The sequence below is a fragment of the Mycteria americana genome, chromosome 3, assembly GCF_035582795.1.
Source record: "Mycteria americana isolate JAX WOST 10 ecotype Jacksonville Zoo and Gardens chromosome 3, USCA_MyAme_1.0, whole genome shotgun sequence".
In the NCBI taxonomy this organism is placed as follows: Eukaryota; Metazoa; Chordata; class Aves; order Ciconiiformes; family Ciconiidae; genus Mycteria; species Mycteria americana.
In genome coordinates, this window is record NC_134367.1 from 95,974,271 (window position 1) to 95,994,540 (window position 20,270).

General features: G+C 34.0%; 1 protein-coding gene across 1 annotated transcript in view; it reads right to left on the bottom strand.

Moving 5' to 3' along the window:
* The window catches only part of KIF6 (kinesin family member 6), a 171,687-nt gene that overhangs the window by 80,670 nt on the left and 70,747 nt on the right, over positions 1-20,270 (bottom strand). Inside the window, exons 11-13 of the mRNA XM_075496206.1 lie at positions 14,285-14,390; positions 13,262-13,403; positions 10,821-11,033 (exon numbers count right to left, since the gene is read on the bottom strand). Of these exons, the coding sequence (XP_075352321.1) occupies positions 10,821-11,033; positions 13,262-13,403; positions 14,285-14,390 (461 nt within the window). The remainder of the gene's footprint in view (positions 1-10,820; positions 11,034-13,261; positions 13,404-14,284; positions 14,391-20,270) is intronic.

Genomic DNA, 20,270 nt, shown 5'->3' on the forward strand with positions numbered 1-20,270 from the left:
ATATAAAGGAATTCAATCACCCTTCAAGTACGCAGAAACTTTCAGAGGCGTATTTTACCTCTAAAATATCAAGAGTTGAAGAGCTTCAGTCACAAAAAAACAAAAACATCTTTAAGAAGTTAGTCTGAAGGATCCAATAGCATTTTTAGACAGTCAAAATATGGCTAATGAATCAGGAAGCCAAAAAGATTTGAAACAGTAGAGAACTTCCAGGGAACACTAGGTTACATTTCAGCAGACTAATCTGGATAAGAGAACAGTAAACTAGCATAAAAATACTGGAAAATTTCCCCATCTAAACAGACTCAAGAGGAAGGCAGTAAAAACTGCCAAAAGCATCTTTAACAAGCTTCCAAACATACGTTCCACATCAGAAGAGATTCCCAGCTGAGAAGTAGAAAAGACAGACATGACGGGCATCTTAGAAAAACCAGAAGTCTTTTGTAAAACTAAATAAATGTGGAGAAAGAAAAAGCTGATGATGGTCATATAAGCAGTAAGTGGTTTTACATAACAGCATTTTCAATATAGAAGATAATTAAGTTTCAACATCTCTGAAAAATTAATGAAAGTACTGTAATAATCCACTCCCCACTCTCATTAAATCCTTACAATTTACAAAATCTGTCTTTGATGTTGCAAACGGAGACCTAGCTCCAAAAAGCAAAATCTGGGCTTCATCTCCTAAAAATAACTCTATGTTCATATTTATAAACACTTAGTTAAGATGACAAAAATCCTAACACACAGGGGTTTATCATGGAATACCAATTGCAAGAGCTCACTTAACTTTAAATCTTACAACATGTATTTCTATTTCTTTGTAACAAAGAATAGTCATCTGTTGTTGCTTACATAGATGTTTCTACAGAGCCTCAAACTTAACGCATTCGTTTTTTACTGTTCACTAATCTCAGTGAGTTCACTTCAAAGTCCTCAGTCAAGCAAAACTCACAGTGGACTCACTGTGAATTCTGACAAAATAAAGCTCTTGGAATCAGTACAGATAGAAGAATAGATTTTGAAAAAAAACCCCAAACCAACCAAAAAAACCAAACCCCAGAAGTTAGTGGAGTCTCCTATAATTTCACAGTTAGTCTTCTTGGCATTTATTGCAATCAATGCACTTTAAAGAGAGCAATTTCGTTCTAGAAACTACTTTGAATTTTAATTTTTACTTTTTGTTCATTTCACAAGATTAAAAAGGGAAATAAACCTGTCATCTTTAAGACAGAGATACCAAAATGTATAAAAGCACATGACAAATTCAAAAATTCCCACAATTATATGCTACAAAACATGTGTCTGAAGATAGACGTGCATTCATATTTATGACATAAATTGGAGCCTTAGCAATACATGTTTTTTTCTGGTGACTTGAAATACCAGAAAATAATTTTGTTAAACTTATCAGAAGCAAAGCCCCATAAAATTGTTCAAAAGCATATGCTGACTGCTAACATTTGCTGAATTCACTTTGAACGCTTTTTAAAATACCTAAATCTTAAGCAGTGAAGTCTGATACTTCCTGCTTGGTCCTTAAACTTTGCAATAATGAAAAATTTATCATAGCAAATAATTACTCTACATTATAGGAAACATTTAATGCTTAAGAAATTAGCAAAACAACGTCTTATTTTAAATACTAGTTACAAAAGTTTAACAGTAGCAATGAAATATTCACTACATCTTACTAAGAGCTGGTAGAGGTTCAGCTGGAGAGCAAATGGAATATATACTTTTTCCTGGACCTGTAACAGAAAATGTAGCACATACTTTCTTTTCTGACTAATAAGAAAGATCAACAGTAAGTCTGAACAACGCCCTAAATGCATCAGTGAGCTCTTTTGCTCACCAAATAGCAATAAAATGGGTACATCTGTTTGTTGACAGAAGATCTGTCACGAGCACAGTGCCAAGAGTCTGTTCCCAGATATCCCAAAGCACTACTGGACACAGAAAAGACTCCAAGAAACATACAGGTTTGCTAAGCATTTACTTTTTCTGGAGAGTTGAGACCTGCCTTTTTCTGAACTGAAGGACAGAGAAGAGATTCTGATGGAAAACCTCAGTCAATCCTTTCCATTAGAGAGCTTTCTGTGGATTTTCTAACAATAGAAGGAAGCTTTTACCCCAAATTTTTACATAAATATATAAAATAGCCAAGATAAATATTTTGAGAAGTCTTAATATAAGATGAAAATATTTAGCTTTCAGAATTGAGCAGTTGGTGTGTTATCATCATTACTTTCCCGCTATTCATAATCACCATCTGTTTATTGAAACCAACTCTCACCTTTCATTTTAAAGTCAGCTTGTCAGCCCTTCAGTAGGAATGCTCTTTTTTGTACATGATTGCATAGTGCCTAGCAAAAAGTGATCTTAAACCCTGAATGCGATACATAGCAGGTAAGTTCTTCACCAAACTCTCAAAAAACCTTACAACTTCTCAGTGAAAGATAAAGGAAATGGCTAAAAATGGTCAAAACATGACCCTAATAAAATCTTTTGTGAGAGCAAAATAATCCCTCTCAGGCCCATCAACTATTTGAAGCTATTACTAGGATTTACTGTGTTCTTTGAATGTCACAATATTCGCACTGTTTTCTGGTAACCAAACTGTTTATATTTCAGGAGAAAAACAAATCCAGCAGGAGGAAAAATAGTATCCTACATCTCTTTCACTGACAGAATTATGCTAGAAGCAAGCAGCAGTCTCAGAACTATTTAGCACTTATCTGTACAGAAGAAGTGATATGATACAATATAATAAAATACAACAAAATGTTTACCACTCCCGTGAAATGTATGATGAAGTCTGATTTTTTTCTTGTTTTGCCAGGTTCATTCATACGTTGATTCATACTGAAACTACTAATTTGTAATAATTGACACCATCTCCTGAGAAAGATTATATGTAGTTCTACATTTGAATTTGGACTTTACATACAATATCTCTACTAGATATGAATTATGAATAAAACTAAAGCTGCAGTAGAGACTTTATGATGAATTAAATTATTGTATTAAAAATAAAATCATTGAAGCGTTTGTAAAGCTCAGGTTATTATGCCAGTAACTTATCTTTGCATTTTCTGGAATGCTCATCTGAAACATAAAGTAAATTCATAGCCAGAGTTATGTCTGTTTCAGATTTATGAAAGATATTATGATGCAATAAATAACAGCAGCTACTGAGTATGTCAGAGTGTTTTGCTCACTCTTACTCATGTATTACGGATTTATAAATTAGAGTGTTCTGTGATTAAGATCAGTATTGAAAACTAAGTTCTTCTCTTTCATGGTATAACACTTGAACTAAGAGAAAAAAGTTCTGGTCTGTTCACTCTAAGCTAACTGTCTCAGGCAATCTGTAAAGGCTCCTCAGTGATGGGTGCTGGCTTGCCAAAATGTCAGCAGCAGGCAGCCTTCCACTGCTTCCAGGCAGTCTACCTACCACTCCCTCCTAAAAGAAGTCTTTTGGGACCCAAAAACCCCAAATCTGTCAGCATGTAAACTGGCATAATTTTTAGCTGAAGAATTCAATGCTATGTAACCCAATGTCATCAGCGAAACCTAGGGCATTGCTAGGACACTGCACTTGTGTATTCCTCTGCTCTAACCACCAAGGAGAACATCCTAATACAGACTGTAATACCCACCAAAAAAAGCACAATACAAAACAGAGCAACAATCCGCATGTCCAATGTCAGTCGTTCTTATTAGGTTTTCCACTGGTATCAAACCTCGTGGTTGACAATATTTTACTAACAACATTATTTTGAATAAGAGCCCTGATATTTAAACAAACAGTTAAAGACATACCTGTTCAGAAAAAATCCCATTTAACATTAAATCAACTCTTTACAACTTAGTATTTACTAGTAGTTGAGGAATATGATACAATGGTGCCCAAAGACCTACTCGGAAATAAAATCTGGGGTGTGAGGCTTTGTTTCTCTTTGTGTTTGTACAGTTATTACTATTAAAGGCTGCTATTTAGAGTTTCAGGCATACAGAGGTGGGCAAAAGATACAATGTCCAGGAAGGTAAATATTAAAATATGTCATGCCTTTGGAGATGTATTATATTGACTCAGTTTCTTCTGAAAAAGCATACATATTCAATGCAGCATGGACTGAAAAAAAAATAATCACAGGCATGCCTATACAGATATGTACAGCCGTAGACGTCACTCATTCACCTTCTGAGTCAGCCTGCTATGGGACAAATTTGGTCCAGGAGTCATTTTACTGCTCTGATGAGCTCAAGATAATTTTCCTCTTAACACAGATTATTACCTTAAACTCAGCAGTGAAACAGTATGGCTACATTTCTCCTGCTTAAATCAGTGCCTGGATAGGATAGAATAGAAACATGATTACCTGTATCTTTCCACACAGAAATGGCCCTAGATCATATGGGGAAAAAAAGGTGAAAATAAGTTTCACCATATAGAGAGAGCAGTTCTATGAGACAATACATTTTTTACCATACAAAGAAATAACCTTTGCCAGTATGTTGACAAGGCTACCTGTACTACTATCATTAGCCTACTTTTCATAAATTTAGAAGCATAAATGACTTTTTCTGATGGACTGGGTAACAGGTGAGTCAATCTGGAGATTTTATGAAGCCAAAGCAGCAGCAAATCTAGCATGAAAGTAACAGAATGAAATTATTCTATTTTCTGTCACAGAATGGTAAAGATCTGTTTCTGGGCAAAAAAAAGTTAAAGCTACAGAACTTAACTGCAAAATAAATGAAAGGTTCTAAGTTAAATAATTTGTCTTTTAAGAAACTAAATATTAGCTAGACTCTACTACAACTATTTCACTAAACTAAATATTTTTTTCCTTACTTTCTGCTGATTTCCTAGTTTAATTGTTTTCAGGATAAGGAAATGAGCTAGGAAAATGGAAAATACATTAGAGACATGATTAGAGACATTAGAGACACTAGAAATACCATTTTATATTGCATTAAAACAGGCTGATCGTAGAGTTGAGACAACAGAATTAAAAAAAAGAAAGCTGGCAACCTAACTAAACTGTTAAAATAGTTAACATATGCATAGCCTACATGCTGTATATTGAAATCTTCATAAATGATGTAAGGTATGGAAAGTGTTTAAATGATGAGGAATAGCTTCAATATTACACTAAAGGTTCTACTTGGGAGTTCTACCCTGGCTCAGGCCCAAGACCTTTCACACATCTTTAGCAACTTCTTAATGCCTATAGACAAGAAGACATAGGTATACAGCTCAGATGGATTTTGAAAGGAATGGATAACTTTAAAATTATGAATATTATTTGCAGGTTTGAAATATGTGAAAAATGAGGCTCTGTGCTCAAGAGAGAATGATGCCTCACTTCTACTTTTCTTCTATTTGATGAAACGTCAGGACAGAATTCAAAGTCAGGTCATCATCCAACCTTTTTCCGACATATCTGTCCTTGCCAATGCAGAGTGGAGGAGATAAGGTTCAACAACCCAGTCATTTGAGCTGACATGCTGGTTCCTACTTTATGTTCAAAGAAAACTCATGTGTACATACACACACAATTGTTCGCAAAAAGAGAGAGCATAGTATCAAAGCTGAGAATTTGCTAATGCTTCTGAGATTCTTATTTAAAAACTAAAGAATAAGTGGCATTACATAAAAGATGTAATTATACTAGTCGTTTGTTGATATAATATAGCTACTTTTTGCTAACATATTTCTGAGGTTATCAAAAGCTTTGTGTTATGAGGACATAATTATATTTAGTTAATACTATTATGACACCAAATCAAGCAAATTCTTCCTATAAAATGAGAAGGAGCATGATAAATAGGAAAGGAGTAGGAGGCAAAGGGATTTCCTCAGTAGCTGAGTAACTTGGAATGGGAAGAAGCAATATGGAAGAGTATTCTACACAGAAACATGAAGAGTTATAAGAAAGGAATCCCCAGACAAATTCTCAACCTTTCCTTTGTTTTAGGAGATAAATTAAGAACAAACACACATAAGCGTTGCCATAAGGGAAAAGATGCAAGATCAATCTAACCTAGTATCCTGTATGGTAAGTAAGTGGCAGCATGGCAGTGTTAGATAATTCTAAAGAATCTGTAAAAATCCATTATATAAACTTCTGTAGGATTCATCCTGGTTTTTTTAACACTGGACTGGTATAAAACATGAAGACGGAGTTTTAATATTATCTCTTTTGATAGTCTTTAATATATTTTTTAAAGCAGTATTTTATGCCTAATTCCTGACTACTCAGTTTTATCAATAGCCTCTTGTGCGGGATCTCATCATGCCTTTTGATAGTCTGATTATGTTAATGACTTCTTAATTCTCTTCCTGAATCACACGTTTAAAAAGCTGCAGAGCTTAAGATGGGATATTTCCTTTGCAGAAACCAGGACAACTAGAACTCTTAAGATTTCAATTTCTAATTTTTTCAGCATTCTGTTCTTAGACATTGTTCTGGTTCTTTCACATGTATGCAGCTCATGATATACAACTCTTGTACATTCATCTGTTCCTTCTAACTTTTCTCCTGATTATTGCTTATAATGATTTATTTTCCATTCCTGCATGCAATCTCCTCTACAATAACTGAGTCACAATTCTACTCAAGTTTTAGAGTAGTCAAACAAAATAACAACTGTGACAATCGACTGCTAGTTCAATTAGTAATCACTTTTAGAGGATAATTGGCAACCTTAAATAATTTAAGAAATCTATTCATATTAAGACACTAGCAAAATCTAAGTTTCTACTTGCCAGCTGTCCTGTTTGAATTTCAAGCTGAAGATTCTCTCTCCTTTCAGTTAAAAAAATTCTCACAAATTGCATAAAAAACAGTATACAGAAATGTAAGTCATGAGTATGTAAAAGTTATACATGATAATTTAGGATGAGGCATGTTCTCCTTTTCTAATGAAAACAAAAGCACTTCTAGAACCTACTGACACCAGCAAATCTTTTTATTTGAACAATTCAATTAGAAAAAAAAAAAGAAAACATGCAACAAAAATCTGTCTACAGTTATTGGAAGTTGTTTTATGTGGGTTTTGAAACTAATAATTTGCAAGAATATTGTTACTTATTGTCATAAATAACCAGCTCAGATGATGTAAGGAAAGATAACTGCAATGCTTAATAGTTAACCCTTTTCAATTAACCACTATAAAAACTCCCTTACTTACACAATCCATGCTAACTGGTCAATATAATTTGCGTATATTTGTTTGAGTTGCTATTTCTATAAAGATTTAAGCACATACTTAAATCCTGTGGTATTATTATATGGGTACAGTGAAACATATCCTTAAAATCTTGTAAAATCAGGCCCTAGGAATGTTTTCAGGTAGTTCTGAAAATTTAGTCTGCAGAAGAATACGTTTTCCAAAATATTAACAGTAAATATTGCTTGTATCTCCATATCTTTTAAAACTCACTCTTCTAGAATCTGATGATTTGAATATTTAATCTCATCTTTTAAGGTGCATGATTCAGTATTTATAACATTTAGTGTTGACAATATAAGTTTCTGGAATTTCTTTAATAGCCATATTAATTAAGAGTGCAAGACAATATTAGAAATAGCTATGAGTCCTGACAAGGTCTATGGTAATTCCTAACTCTTGAGAAGAGCATTTCATACTTTTATAATGGTCCCTATCAAACTTTCGCATTATTTCACAAGCCTCCCCAGTCAATTGACAATTCCATCACTGCAGTAGGCCTGTAGCTGTCAAAAACTTACCTTGATGAGAAAGCTTTTCAAATCCATACAGAAATTTGAAGGTTAAAAGAAAAACCTTAAGTCAGAATACGTATTTGGTGGATATCAGAGTATTAAAATTACATATTGGCAAATAACTTATTTTGCTATGCAAGTTAACCACTATGCTTTTCACCAAATGGTGTGCTTTCAAGACATTTTTCTTCAACATTAGATAGAACAAATGGGATAAATAAAGTCTAAAGCATACAAATGTGTCCAGGTCTGAGTCCAACAGGAAAAAGAACTATATCCTAGCCGTTAGCAGACAGAGCTAAGAGTTTATGGCTGCCAAGAAATGTACCAGTGTATCTTTGCACTGTCTTAGCTTTATAATAAAATAGACAAATAGTAATAACTCTTGAGGTTTTATGGTGCTTTGCAGCTAACGATCTCAAAACAGTAACTTGCCTACAAAGAAAGTGGAATGCTTCATATGGATACAGTCTTTTTCTTCATGTGATATTGATCTGTAATTTATAGTTCGATTATTTATTTTTTTTAATCATGGCATAGACTGCTTGTCCTAGTACTGGCTTTCTTTTTATTGACTTTGACTCTCAGAACTTTTCTCTTTTTTTTTTTTCTTGAGCCCTCTGGCCTTATTCTAAATATTACTGCATGTTCTTAAATATTTGTTTTATTTTTCCTAAGTTTTGGGTCATTATCCATTCTGGTATTTTACATATTATTTTAAAATCTCAAATATAATTTTTAAATCTCAAATGTAATTTTAAAGACTACAGAAAAGCTCTAATACTTCTAAAAAAATTATTTAAGTTTCATTAAAATTCTTCTCCTGTAGCAAAACTTTACATCTGATATGATGGTTTTATGTATACTATGTATAAGTACACAGTGAGACCTTTTTCAACATTTTCTGATGAACTGTCTGCATACGTTTACAAGTGTTATATAGTGAATTTTTCCTCAAACATGTCCCTTGGTACCATGGAGAATCAAACTGTGAAAACCCTACAAGCTGATTTGAAAAATTTATAATCTCCAATCTACAAGAACTTTTTAATATAAATGTCAGTTACAACATGAAGAGAAATATTGAAGCTTGTTACTTTCATAACTTTAAGAACTAAAACAAAAGAAAGAGAAAAATAAAGTTATTTATATATTAGGGAGAAAATACCATCCTTTTCAGAAACACAAAGGCACGAAAGAGGCTGGACATTCAGTTATATTCTTGCAAAGACAATTGGTCTCCTGAGGTTGGGTTTAAGGCATACTGGCAAGACTGTACGTGTTGTATCATTAATGGTGTTCCTACTACATTTTTACGTCTGCCATTCCAAGTATTCCCTGAGCACAATAACACAAGCATTTTAAGAAATAATGTTTTAAGGCATTATAACAGCTGTACATTACAGAAGATTATAAGTCCAAATGCCGCCAGCATTAATGGTCTAGATTTGTAGCAGAATGTCAGGCCACTCTTAAGGAATGTAGACATATAGGGCCACCTAAAATAGTCCAAAAATAACTTTTTATTTATCTGTAGTCCTCAAGCAATATGACTGAAAAGTTTAAAAATAAATTAACTGTAAGTGAAGGTAAGGGAGGACTTTCATGTTCACATTTAGCATCTTGGTTATTGAGGACTTTATTGTTTTCATGTCCACATGGACATGAAGACACAGAATATCAGAACCTGAACCAAAACTGATTGAAAAGAGGACTGGAAAGAAGGGAGTAGGTTTCCACCTGCTTTCAGAATGAGAAAATAATGTGCAATCCAATCACATAACAGAATACCTTCTCATCCCAGACAGATGTCCATTTAAAACTCATTTTCCAAACAGGGTGGGGATCAATTACATTTACTTTTACTTATTGATTAACCAAAGACAATACTTCATCTTTGTGGCAGATTCCCTGTGCCAACCATCTGTCCCAAATAATTCTTTTTTCAATGAACAGTATTTGATATGCTCACCTATTAAATTTAAGAAAACAAACAGCTCAATTAGAATAAAGCATAAATAACAATACACTGGCTTTACCATGAGAGAGAAAAACCTTTTATCAGTTACCTATGGATAAACAGTACTCATCTGCTGACGAAGGCACGGCACATGGTAAAACAGTGTTGAGTTTGTTAGCTATCCTAAATGAATGCATTAATTCAGCTCTAACTTGTTTGCAAACTATGTGAATTATTAAACCACATGAGAAACAATTAAAAGACATATTTTTAAAATACATAAGAATACATAAGAATTTTTACTTTGTTCACACTTACTAAAGTCTTGCTCCAGAAAGGTACCTATTTCACTAAAGCTACTCGCATGCACAAAAATGGAGCTATTTGTCATTTCTGGAACTAAAGTCTCAGTTCACTTAATCATATTCTTTTTTTTTTTTAACAATAGAAATAATCTCCATGGTTTATTAAAAATGCTAAATAAAACCCAGATATCTAAAGTGTATAATCTTAAAAAAAAATCTTATAGATAATCACAAAAAGTTTTGTGTTTACAACCTGGTATCAGAGCTAGAAGCATAAATAATGACATTTTATTTGAATATAAGATTTCTCTCCTAGGCTGAAAGATTAAAAAAAAGAAAAAAAAATTTGTGTTTATTGGTGTTTAAGGATACTGTGCAATTAATAATGCCCGCACAAAAATTCTCCCAATATCTGCAGTTCAGGTTTAGATTTCTTTTTTGTTAAAAGTCAGTATTTTCAAATCTTCCAGGGGTAAAATATTATTTCCTAGTATTTTTTAATGAATTATGCTCAAAAAATCCTTTTCTGAGAATTCTCTCAAAGATTCAAGGGCATGCAACTGAATTTATACTCTGGTTTTGTAGGACTGTTCAACAGAGTATTCACATTGGTTTGCAAAAGCCATCAGCACCTTGAGAGAGCTATAAATTTAAATCCCTGCATTTGTGGAAACAGAATTAGCACAATACAGCTGATATTGAAAATAAAACTTTCCTATTCTTGTACACATTTGAATGATATGCTGTAAATCATACTGTAATAACCCAATAACTGCTCACTTAATTAATTACACTAACCTGTTTGTCTGGAAAAAAAAGGTAGTCTGTGAACTGAAGAGCTGAAATCTTTTGCCTCTTTCAGACTAAAACAGCTAGATGGACTTTGACTTTCTTCCAAGTTTATAGAAAGAGACGTCTCCAAGACTGTAGAACCAGCAGAGGCAGCATTAAGCTGGAAAAGAGCATCTTGTGCTTTCTTTTTTTCTTTTTTTAGCATATTTACCAGAATATCTGCAAGATAAATTAAGGAAATCATTAAGGACCTCTTTTTTTATACAGCAACAATCATCTTTGTTTATCCTTAAGTCTTTTTTTTTCCAAGTGGAACAATTCACATTAAGGAAGCCTGTATGTGAATGTGAATTTGGATTTTGGCATATTTTTTGTAATTATAGTCATCCACCTTAGTTTTTCCAAACAGCAGATTAATTTTTACTAAATGGTGACAAATTCACACATTGACCGCAATTGTTGATCCCATTCAGTCAATGCCTGATAAAAGCACTTACAGACAAACAGGAATGAAAACTCTAGTATGTTATTGCCATTGTTATTGCCACTCCCTTTTTTACTTTTTAAATTCTGTAATAAACAGAATTTCCAAACAAAAGAAAAACTCTTTAATTTACAGGTAACCTGGCAAGTGCATCACATCTGTAAGCTTTTCACAATAAGAAGGTTTACTAAAATGCAGAACAGGTCTTTAGGAAATTTATTGCAATAACACTGTGTATTTACTGGAAGTGTATTTGGTATAAATATATTTTGCCTAACAGTTTATAGAAGGCTTACAATGAAAATCCTATTTATTGCAATAACACTGTGTATTTACTGGAAGTATATTTGGTATAAATATATTTTGCCTAACAGCTTATAGAGGGCTTACAGTGAAAATCCTATGTGCATTTAGCCAAAACCACAGGAGTCCCTGTGATATGTTTTTTGATATGCTATTCATTTTAATCCTAATTAATCTTCTAAAAGAACAGCAGAAAATCTAAGTAGTCTTTGGGGAATATTATTAACTGGACTAGGTACTAAAAATAAAATACTTTAGAATTCATTGTTATGATAGCTCCTAGCTACCATAGGCAAGAAGGACCTCATAGTTTATTGACTAAACAGCTTCCATACTTCCCACCACTTCATCACATTAGACATGTTATTAATTTTCTAATGATGATGGACAGTCACTTAGTGGCTGCAGACTCTGTAAATCAGTTTTGTGTTCAAAGTCTTAATTTTTATGTTCTTCCTATATAACTCTAACACTGATTTACACAAGTTTCTTCCTTGTACTTCTGCAAACAAAGCTGTATACACCTATCGAGCGCTAGTGCATTTGATAGAGATGTTTTGCTTTTTTTCATTATCCATATCATACTAATGAAATAATTTGTTTCAGGAAGAAATGTTTCTGGGAATCCAGATCTTAAAATTGACATGAAAATTGAAGGATTTTTTTAAAAGGAATGATAAGTCAGTGTTATAGCTATATTGATTTGAAAGTGCACCTTGGAAAATGAACATTTTATCTTCTGTAACGGAGAAGAAATAGGGAAGCTTTCCTGTCACCTCAATTCGGACTGGTAGCATGCTACACCCCGATGTAAAATGCCATTATCATTTGATACAGAAAATTGATCTGGAATTGTTGAGCACAAAGAATGGAACTGAGTTTGCTTTTTACTAATAACTGTGAAAGAATCTCTGTTACCTATAAATTCAAAAGTAGAACAAAACCATTTTTTTGGTTCTCTGCCATATTCAAATTTTACCCATGAAGTAGCCACAAAGTTAGGGACACAGGGATGCTGCGGTCTGCCCACAGTTCTGGCAACCTGCTAAAAATAACTCCCACCCATCACGCAACAGTGCAGCTACTCACGTGTTTCCTGTGAGGCACTGAAATGGACAAAGCATGTCTGAGCAGCTTAGTATTTTACATGCAAAAAGCTTTAGCTTTAATTTAAATTTTAAAGTTGCATGTAAAGAGTACAAGTTCTGTATTTGTTCTAAAGGCAAATAGCCCAATAGTCCCCAAAGTAGCACTTCATTTGGCTAAAAATAGCACTTACAGGAAATTCTATTCTTTGTAAGGTAATAAATTGGTCTTAATATAGCATCACAGTTTCCCATTCTAAAAGATGGTTTAATTTGCTTGAGGAGAGTGTTTTAGGCGTGGTCTGATCCAAGGTATTTGGACCTTGGCTGGACTGTTCTAAAGCTAAGTGGTGCTTGGATCCAGGATTTTGGTTTGGGTCACAACTGAAATAGAAGCAGGTGCAAAGCAGGAGTCCTGCCACATGAAAGTTGGGAACTGAGTAATTGCTTTAACACAGTGGGGTCACTGGAGAGAATTTCCTTCCATACAGCTAATGCCTATCTCACACACACACAAACCATTGTAACCAGACCAGCTCAAACCCAAATATTACTTTTTTCCTCACAAAGGATACTGATTTCATTGTCTCTCTGCTGCAGAAGTTCTTTCAGTTTTTTCAATTCTTCTTCTCTTGCTTCTTTGTTGGTGTCTCTTTCTTCAGAGATGTGTTGTGAGAGCAGTTTTTTATCAGAAATCTTTGAATGATTCATTAGTTGCTATTAGGAGAAACAAAAAAAGCACACTCGTTTAACTTTACCTCCAGCTATGTATTTATTCTACTCTGAGACTGCCTAGCTATGGTAGAAAAGGTAAGGCCTTTCTAGACTCTTGACAGAACAAAGTCATGCCACCAGTTGACTGTCAAGTTACGTGCGTTGTGTCAAGTATGGGACAAGTTGTATTTGTTGATCTTCACTACCAAGCGTACAATTTACTTTACTCTTTCTACACACAAATTCCAGTATTCTCTGGTACCACAGAGCTTTCAGTATTAACAACATAACTAAAACCTAATTATTTAAAGACAATAAATTAAGATCAGGAATGTATACATTATTATATTGGAAAACTATATCCCAAAATACAGAAAAGTATATATTATCTTCTATCGCTTTCCCTATTCATTTCACTTGTTCTTCCTAGTTTAAGTGTATCTTGTTTGCTTGATGATTTAGAAGGGCTTACACCACCATCAGGAGACTTAGTCTAACAGATGCAGGGATATGGTGGTTTTACTCTTTATTTTTATCTCTTTCAACATAGTTTGTCCAAAATAAAGCCTCCATAGTGCTGGGAATACAGATGGATACATCTATCCATATACAAATAACTTGTCTGTGTTGATTCCAATAACTTCCAGTTTTCTCTTATAATTTACTGCATGCTGAGATCCTTGCTGGGGTTTCCACAAAATGCTGCTGAATTTTTCCAACTAAGTTTCAAATTTCTATCAGTCCTCCATGCACTTCACAGTTCAATTGTTTTACCCTTTCCCAATGCCTCTCAACTGTATTGCATTTCTTTTGACACTTCTCAGCTGTGAATGTCTTCAAGTTATTTTCAGTGCCAGATGGTCTTCCATGTTTAAAAGAAGTACCTTCACATGAATGAAGCAATAGTTGATCTTGCGCATGTCAGCACCAACATCCAGAGTGCTATCAGGGTCATTATCTTCAAGAAATGTTTCAATTAACTCATCCAACCTGAAAATACATAGCATTTTTAAGGGAAAAAAAATCACAAACAAGCAGACAACTCTGTAATGTGTCAAATACAATACAAGCTTTACCAAGCTGACTGATAATCAGTAGACTATTTTCCTTCAAGGTCTATGCAATTGCAGTGTATTTTTGTTCTTGATACTAAAACCTGGACGTGATACTGGAGATTCTTCAGCTCCATATCAGAACGTACTTGCACATGCTAAGGAATAGTTCAAGAACTAAAAGCATCGAAGAAGTAATCTTTTCTTTTTCTCATTTATTTTATAACGTTCTGTTCTTCTATCTCATAATTGTAAAGATCTAAACCCTGCCCTCTCAGAAGACTAGATTCTTAGAGGCTTTGAGCATAGGATTTTTTAATATATATGATTATTTGTGCAAAAGAAAAACCTACTACCTTTTTTATTACAAGAGTCAGCAGATAGCATAGCTTTCATACATAAAATTACCTGCTCCAATCACCAAGCAAAGAAACCTATCTTTTGATGCACATATTTTTAGATTTCTCAAAGACCTACTGCTCTTCTTCTGATTAATGAAATGTAGCTAGTATTTTATTCTCTTGCAATTTGTTCTTATTTAACAAACATCTGACAATATCTTCCTTAGGGAGGAGCAATTCTGATTTCGGTAATTCAGTCTTCATAAGAAAATCTGGCACACAGAAGCATCCTCTTGCTTTTTCAAAACCAAATTAAAATATTCAGACTGGAAACATACACAGGCATAATATACCACGTCTCCGGGCTGAATGTGACAGCTATATGGATAGAGGTCAGATTTCCTCTTGCATGCTCTCACCAGCTCTTCAGGTCTTGCATTCCAGGATGCATGGCAGATCATCCTCAAGAAAAAGGGCAGAAGATTTCTAAACCAAAACTAGCCCTCAGCCCACTTACTAAGATAAGTTTCTGGAAAATAGCAAGTGCAAGTTCGAACTCCATCAACTGGTTTTAGATTAAACGCTTCCTGATTCCTGACAAATGCTATTCCCATTAACTCAGTAGGCAAATGGTGGGCAACAATGACAGCCATACACCCTGTAAAATGTAATTCTATGATTTGAAATGTTTATTTAGGTTATTATCCTCAGAAGATGAACCTAGGTTCTGAACCTGAGTGAGCCAAGGTACCTAAGGTACCTGCATCAAGTGCCCAACTGTCAGAGAAAGGTAGGAGTTCAGAACCATCTCTGTGCCTAGTGTTTCTTTTGGACTAGTTTTGTTCAGCTCCTCGCTTAATACGCAAGCCTTCTGAATGTCACTTAATAGTAATTTATCCTCTTCAGTTACAGGGAATCTTGTTGCCATTTGATTATCTGAATCACTTTGCTGTAACCACATACCAAAATTTTAGGCATAATAATATCACAGTATCTAAAGTTGACCCTGAAGTAGGTGGTTGGGATATTGCCCTGCTTTTGAAGACTTCTCTTTCTAAGATTCCTCACATTACTATCCTGTAGTAACAAATCCCTGTTGGTGGGTGAAACAATGAGATGCACAAAAACAGAAAAAAAAAATCATTACTTTCAGGAGATAAATAACTGAAAATCAGGAGCTGTAAGACTGGAATGAAAATTGGAAAACATAACAGATAGATTTGGTTATTTATCTCCTCCAGAGTTCACCATGGCAACGTGTCAATTCTAAAAATGGGAGAAAAAGGAGAGAAAAGAAGAGAGCAACCCTCAGTTAGTTTCAGATAAACCGTGCTTTCCCATTTTTATTATTTCAATTAAAGAACAAGAGGCAAATATGTTGTCTACACCATTCATCGTATGTGAAAAATTCACAGCTTCTGAATTTATAGAACACTCCCTGAAGTCAATGTGAGCTGTACATGTAGAGGGCTTAAAGGAGAGGATATTTAAAGAGAAATAATAGTTACAGAAGTATTACTGGCATTGACTTGCTTCTCAAGTTAAGAGACTACAAAAATTACTGGGTAAGAGAGACCAAAATTTTACTTATTGCTACATGATTTTTTCTAAATGAAGAGTCCAACAGAACAGAGGCCAGTAGTACAAGAGGTTATCCATACTCTCTGCAGACACACTAAGCACAATGAGCAGGAGAATTAATCCTTCATATGTGCAGGTAGGCATTTGTGTAAACACTGGGAAAAGAGAGGCATTTATACTATTAATGAGAATGCTATAGTGATTACACAGACACAGAGAAAGTCAGTATTTGTCACTATCTTAAGCACCTTACTGATTTCAGTAAGAAGAAACAAGCAAAAAATATTTTTTATAACAAGACCGTCTAGACTGACTATATGAAATCATCTATAAAAACGGGCTTTTAATTTCGAACTAGAAATTAGAAAGGAGATGTTTTAAACTTACTAAGGTTACCTGTTTGCCAGGGATTTACCCATACTCAGATTACCACAGATTTAGGCTACGGGAATCAATTAAAAAAATTGCACTATTACCCTTACCAGAATAACACTGCAGGAAGATAAATATTTCAAGAGGAAGAAAAAGAACATATAATTCCTGTAAAATAATGCTCTATTTTTGAAAATTATTATTATTTGCCAGTCAAGAGTCAAGGTTAATTTGTCAAGAGAAACAAATTAGGCAAACTGTAGTTAGAGATATGAGCTGCTATTTCCTCTCTCTTACATTACCTTTAATGTATTTGGCATTCTTGAAAAAACACAACAGCCCAATTCAGTTTTTGTGTCCCAAGGACTACATAGAAGCCAAAACAGATTTGAGCACCAGAAGACTGAATCAAGTCTGAAATAGCAGAATGTAAATCAGAAGTTATAAACCAATTTTCAGCCTCTTTGCCAATTCTAGGAAACTGCAGAATCTTCAGTGTATTTTTAGATAGATTTTTAAAATTTCATCTTTAAGAATTAGAACAAGAACAGACCAACCTAGTCTAAACACTACGGACAAAACCAAAAGAAAAATCAAAAAAAGAAAAGCAACAATGAAAATCCCCATGAATAACAGCAAAAGAAATCACTGCATCCCTCACATTTTTTTAGGTTTCCATGTAAAAATTACCAGAACTCTTCCTAAAATAAACACACAGTCTGACAACACTGGATATTCTGGGAGTTCTTCCAGTATATTGAAGTATTAGACAAAGGTAAAAAATAAACTGAAAATGTACTACAGACGCAACTTCAAGTTTCTCTTATTAATGAATAGATCTTAGTTAACTGACCCCTTCTTTTTTTTTTTTTTCCAAGTGATTTATCAGCTCAAGGATTGTGAAAACAATTGAAACATTCTCCTATGAATTTATACAATGTCAAGATTTGCAGTTTTACAAATAAAAAAAAATAAAATGCTATTTCCAATTCATTTCCAGAGATGTTCACAGAATAAATCAAGGAGACAATAAAGAATCACAGGAGGAGGGAAAAAAAAGACAGAGAATAAGAGAAAAAAAGGAATACTGACTGTACATTTTCTTTTTCCTAACATATGTTAGACAAGGTAGATCTGCTTGCTAGGTGACTTGGAAACAAAGGACAATATAATTCTACAAGATGAATATTCTTTTCCTTCTCATATTCCTGAATCAAACAGTTTATTATATTTACCTCTATAAATATCCATAAAAATAAAATTAAATATATGGAATATATGAAAACTAGAGCACAGAATTATATAAAATAGGGCTGTAAAAGATTTAAGAAATTCATACAGGGCATCTACAGTTATAACTCCAACACATTCTTTCTAGTCAAAACATCACGCACAGGCTGTAGTCATTCTCCTATTAAAAGAGGCAGAGTGAGAAAACCCTTTTTGTAAGTAAAGGAGAGCCAAAATGGCTTTTGGTTTTCATTCAGTTACCTTCAAGAGATGGGTAATATCCTTCTCCTTAGCAATAATAATATCTTCTGAGATAGTTACCTAATCTCTAATCCTTAGGTCTCTACCAGAGGAATGCATATTAAACAGTTTTCCTCCAACCAAAGACTGTTGCAAGAATACAGGTCAGCAAGAATCAAACCAGAAAAACACATAAAATGGCCCAGCACTGAACAAAGTTGGGCCTAGATGTTCAAGAGGAATATGAAAGCCATAGAGAACAAGAAATCCAGAGAACTCCCTAGAAAATCTTGCTTTAGTTGCCTACTCAAAGGCACGCATATGTGGCAGAGCAAAGGCAATATGAAATCATGAGGTAAAATAACAATGTCCTTTTTCTTAAGGACTTTTTTCACCTCAGTCATAGTAGAATAACTAAAAAAGCATAGGAAAAGTATTTTTAGTCAGTTGTTGTGGTTCAGCCCTGACACCATATACCTAACCTCTCTCAGATAGTCAGTATGTTCTCTTTCCTGGAAAAGTTACTAACTATAGTTTCTTTTCAAAAAGACCTGAGCAATCAATCCTTACATTCATCGATGACCAGCTTCTGCTATTATGCCAAGGATATGGTTAATATTTGCATGCCCTCTCAAAAGAGGAATTAGGAAATAAAGCTGCCCAAAGAAGGGAGTTTTTAAAATGAACTTGCAAAAGGAATGAGCTTGTTTGGCACAGAATACATAATATATTTAAAAATTTCTAAGTTTGTGACTGAGCTTTTCTTCTCCCAGAACATCCCAGGCTGAACGTTAATTTCCCCACTACACCCACTGCCAAAAGTCAATGGGAAAATAAGCTAGAAAAAACAAAGGTGTTCATGTACGTAGGTTGTACGACATGGCTGAGTGTGCCAAGGTAACTCATACAAACTAAAGGGGAGAAAAAAGCCCAACACACTTTTGTTAAAGCTTACAATGAAAAACAGATAGGATCAAGCAAAAAAAAAAAAAAAAAAAAAAAATCAACCAAGAAACATACAAAAACCCCCTTCCATAGTGTTTATGAACACTGTTGCATGCAGTGTGAAATTTTTTCTTTCTTTCTTGACTTTATTTATGAAGACTAACAGTCCAGCAGTGCTGGACTTTATTGTTCTTACACGAGACATGGACTGCAGAAGAAATAAGTTCCTGTTTTGGTGTTCTATTTCTTTATTATCAACTTACAAAACGAGCTTATTACAAGCGCTTTGCAAGACATTCATCGGTAGCAAAAAGAATAATCCCCCAACTAAAACTAAAATTAAGGATAATTGACCCAAAGACCTAGTAATGAAATAACAAGCCTACTAACAGATACCTCTCACTCACTGGAGCAGAAACCTGAATAGAGAGACGATCTCTATACTATCATCTGAACATCAACACCAGGAATTCTATTTCATGCTGGAAAGACCTTTATAAAAAATACTTAGCCCCCAGTCTTCCCACTGCTCAGCTTAGAAAGTTGAAGTGCACTCAGCTTGATGGGAAAAAGCAATGATGGAAACTGTTGAAGTAACTGAAATTCAATGGAAACCTAATTATGGGGTTAGCTACAAACACAGAATTGAAAATTGCTGAATTGCTTACAACTCACACTTAATTACTTCAGTGGAAATACGCAGCATGTATCTTTATTTCAGAATTTGATACTTTTTTACTGTAAAATGGTCAATTTAAGTTATTTAAATTTGAGATGGTTTTGTTATACTGGTGTTACATCAGAAAAGGCTACATTAATCTGAAATAGAAGTACCTAGCCACAAGATACTTGCACTGAAAGTACTAAACTAATATAAAAAACCCCTAAAAGTATATTTTAGAAATGCCAAAATCTCTATTTCTGTGTAGAAACAAATATTAAACTAATAGTTTTTTATTGTAGTTAATAACATTAGCAAGCTAGCTGCTGCATGCTTCATTAGTTTTAGCTTACTAAGGCTCTCAATAATGTTTCCATGCAGAATTTGTGTTAATCAAATCTGGAGCATGGATAATCATAGCTAAATTCACATGACAGGAAAAAATATT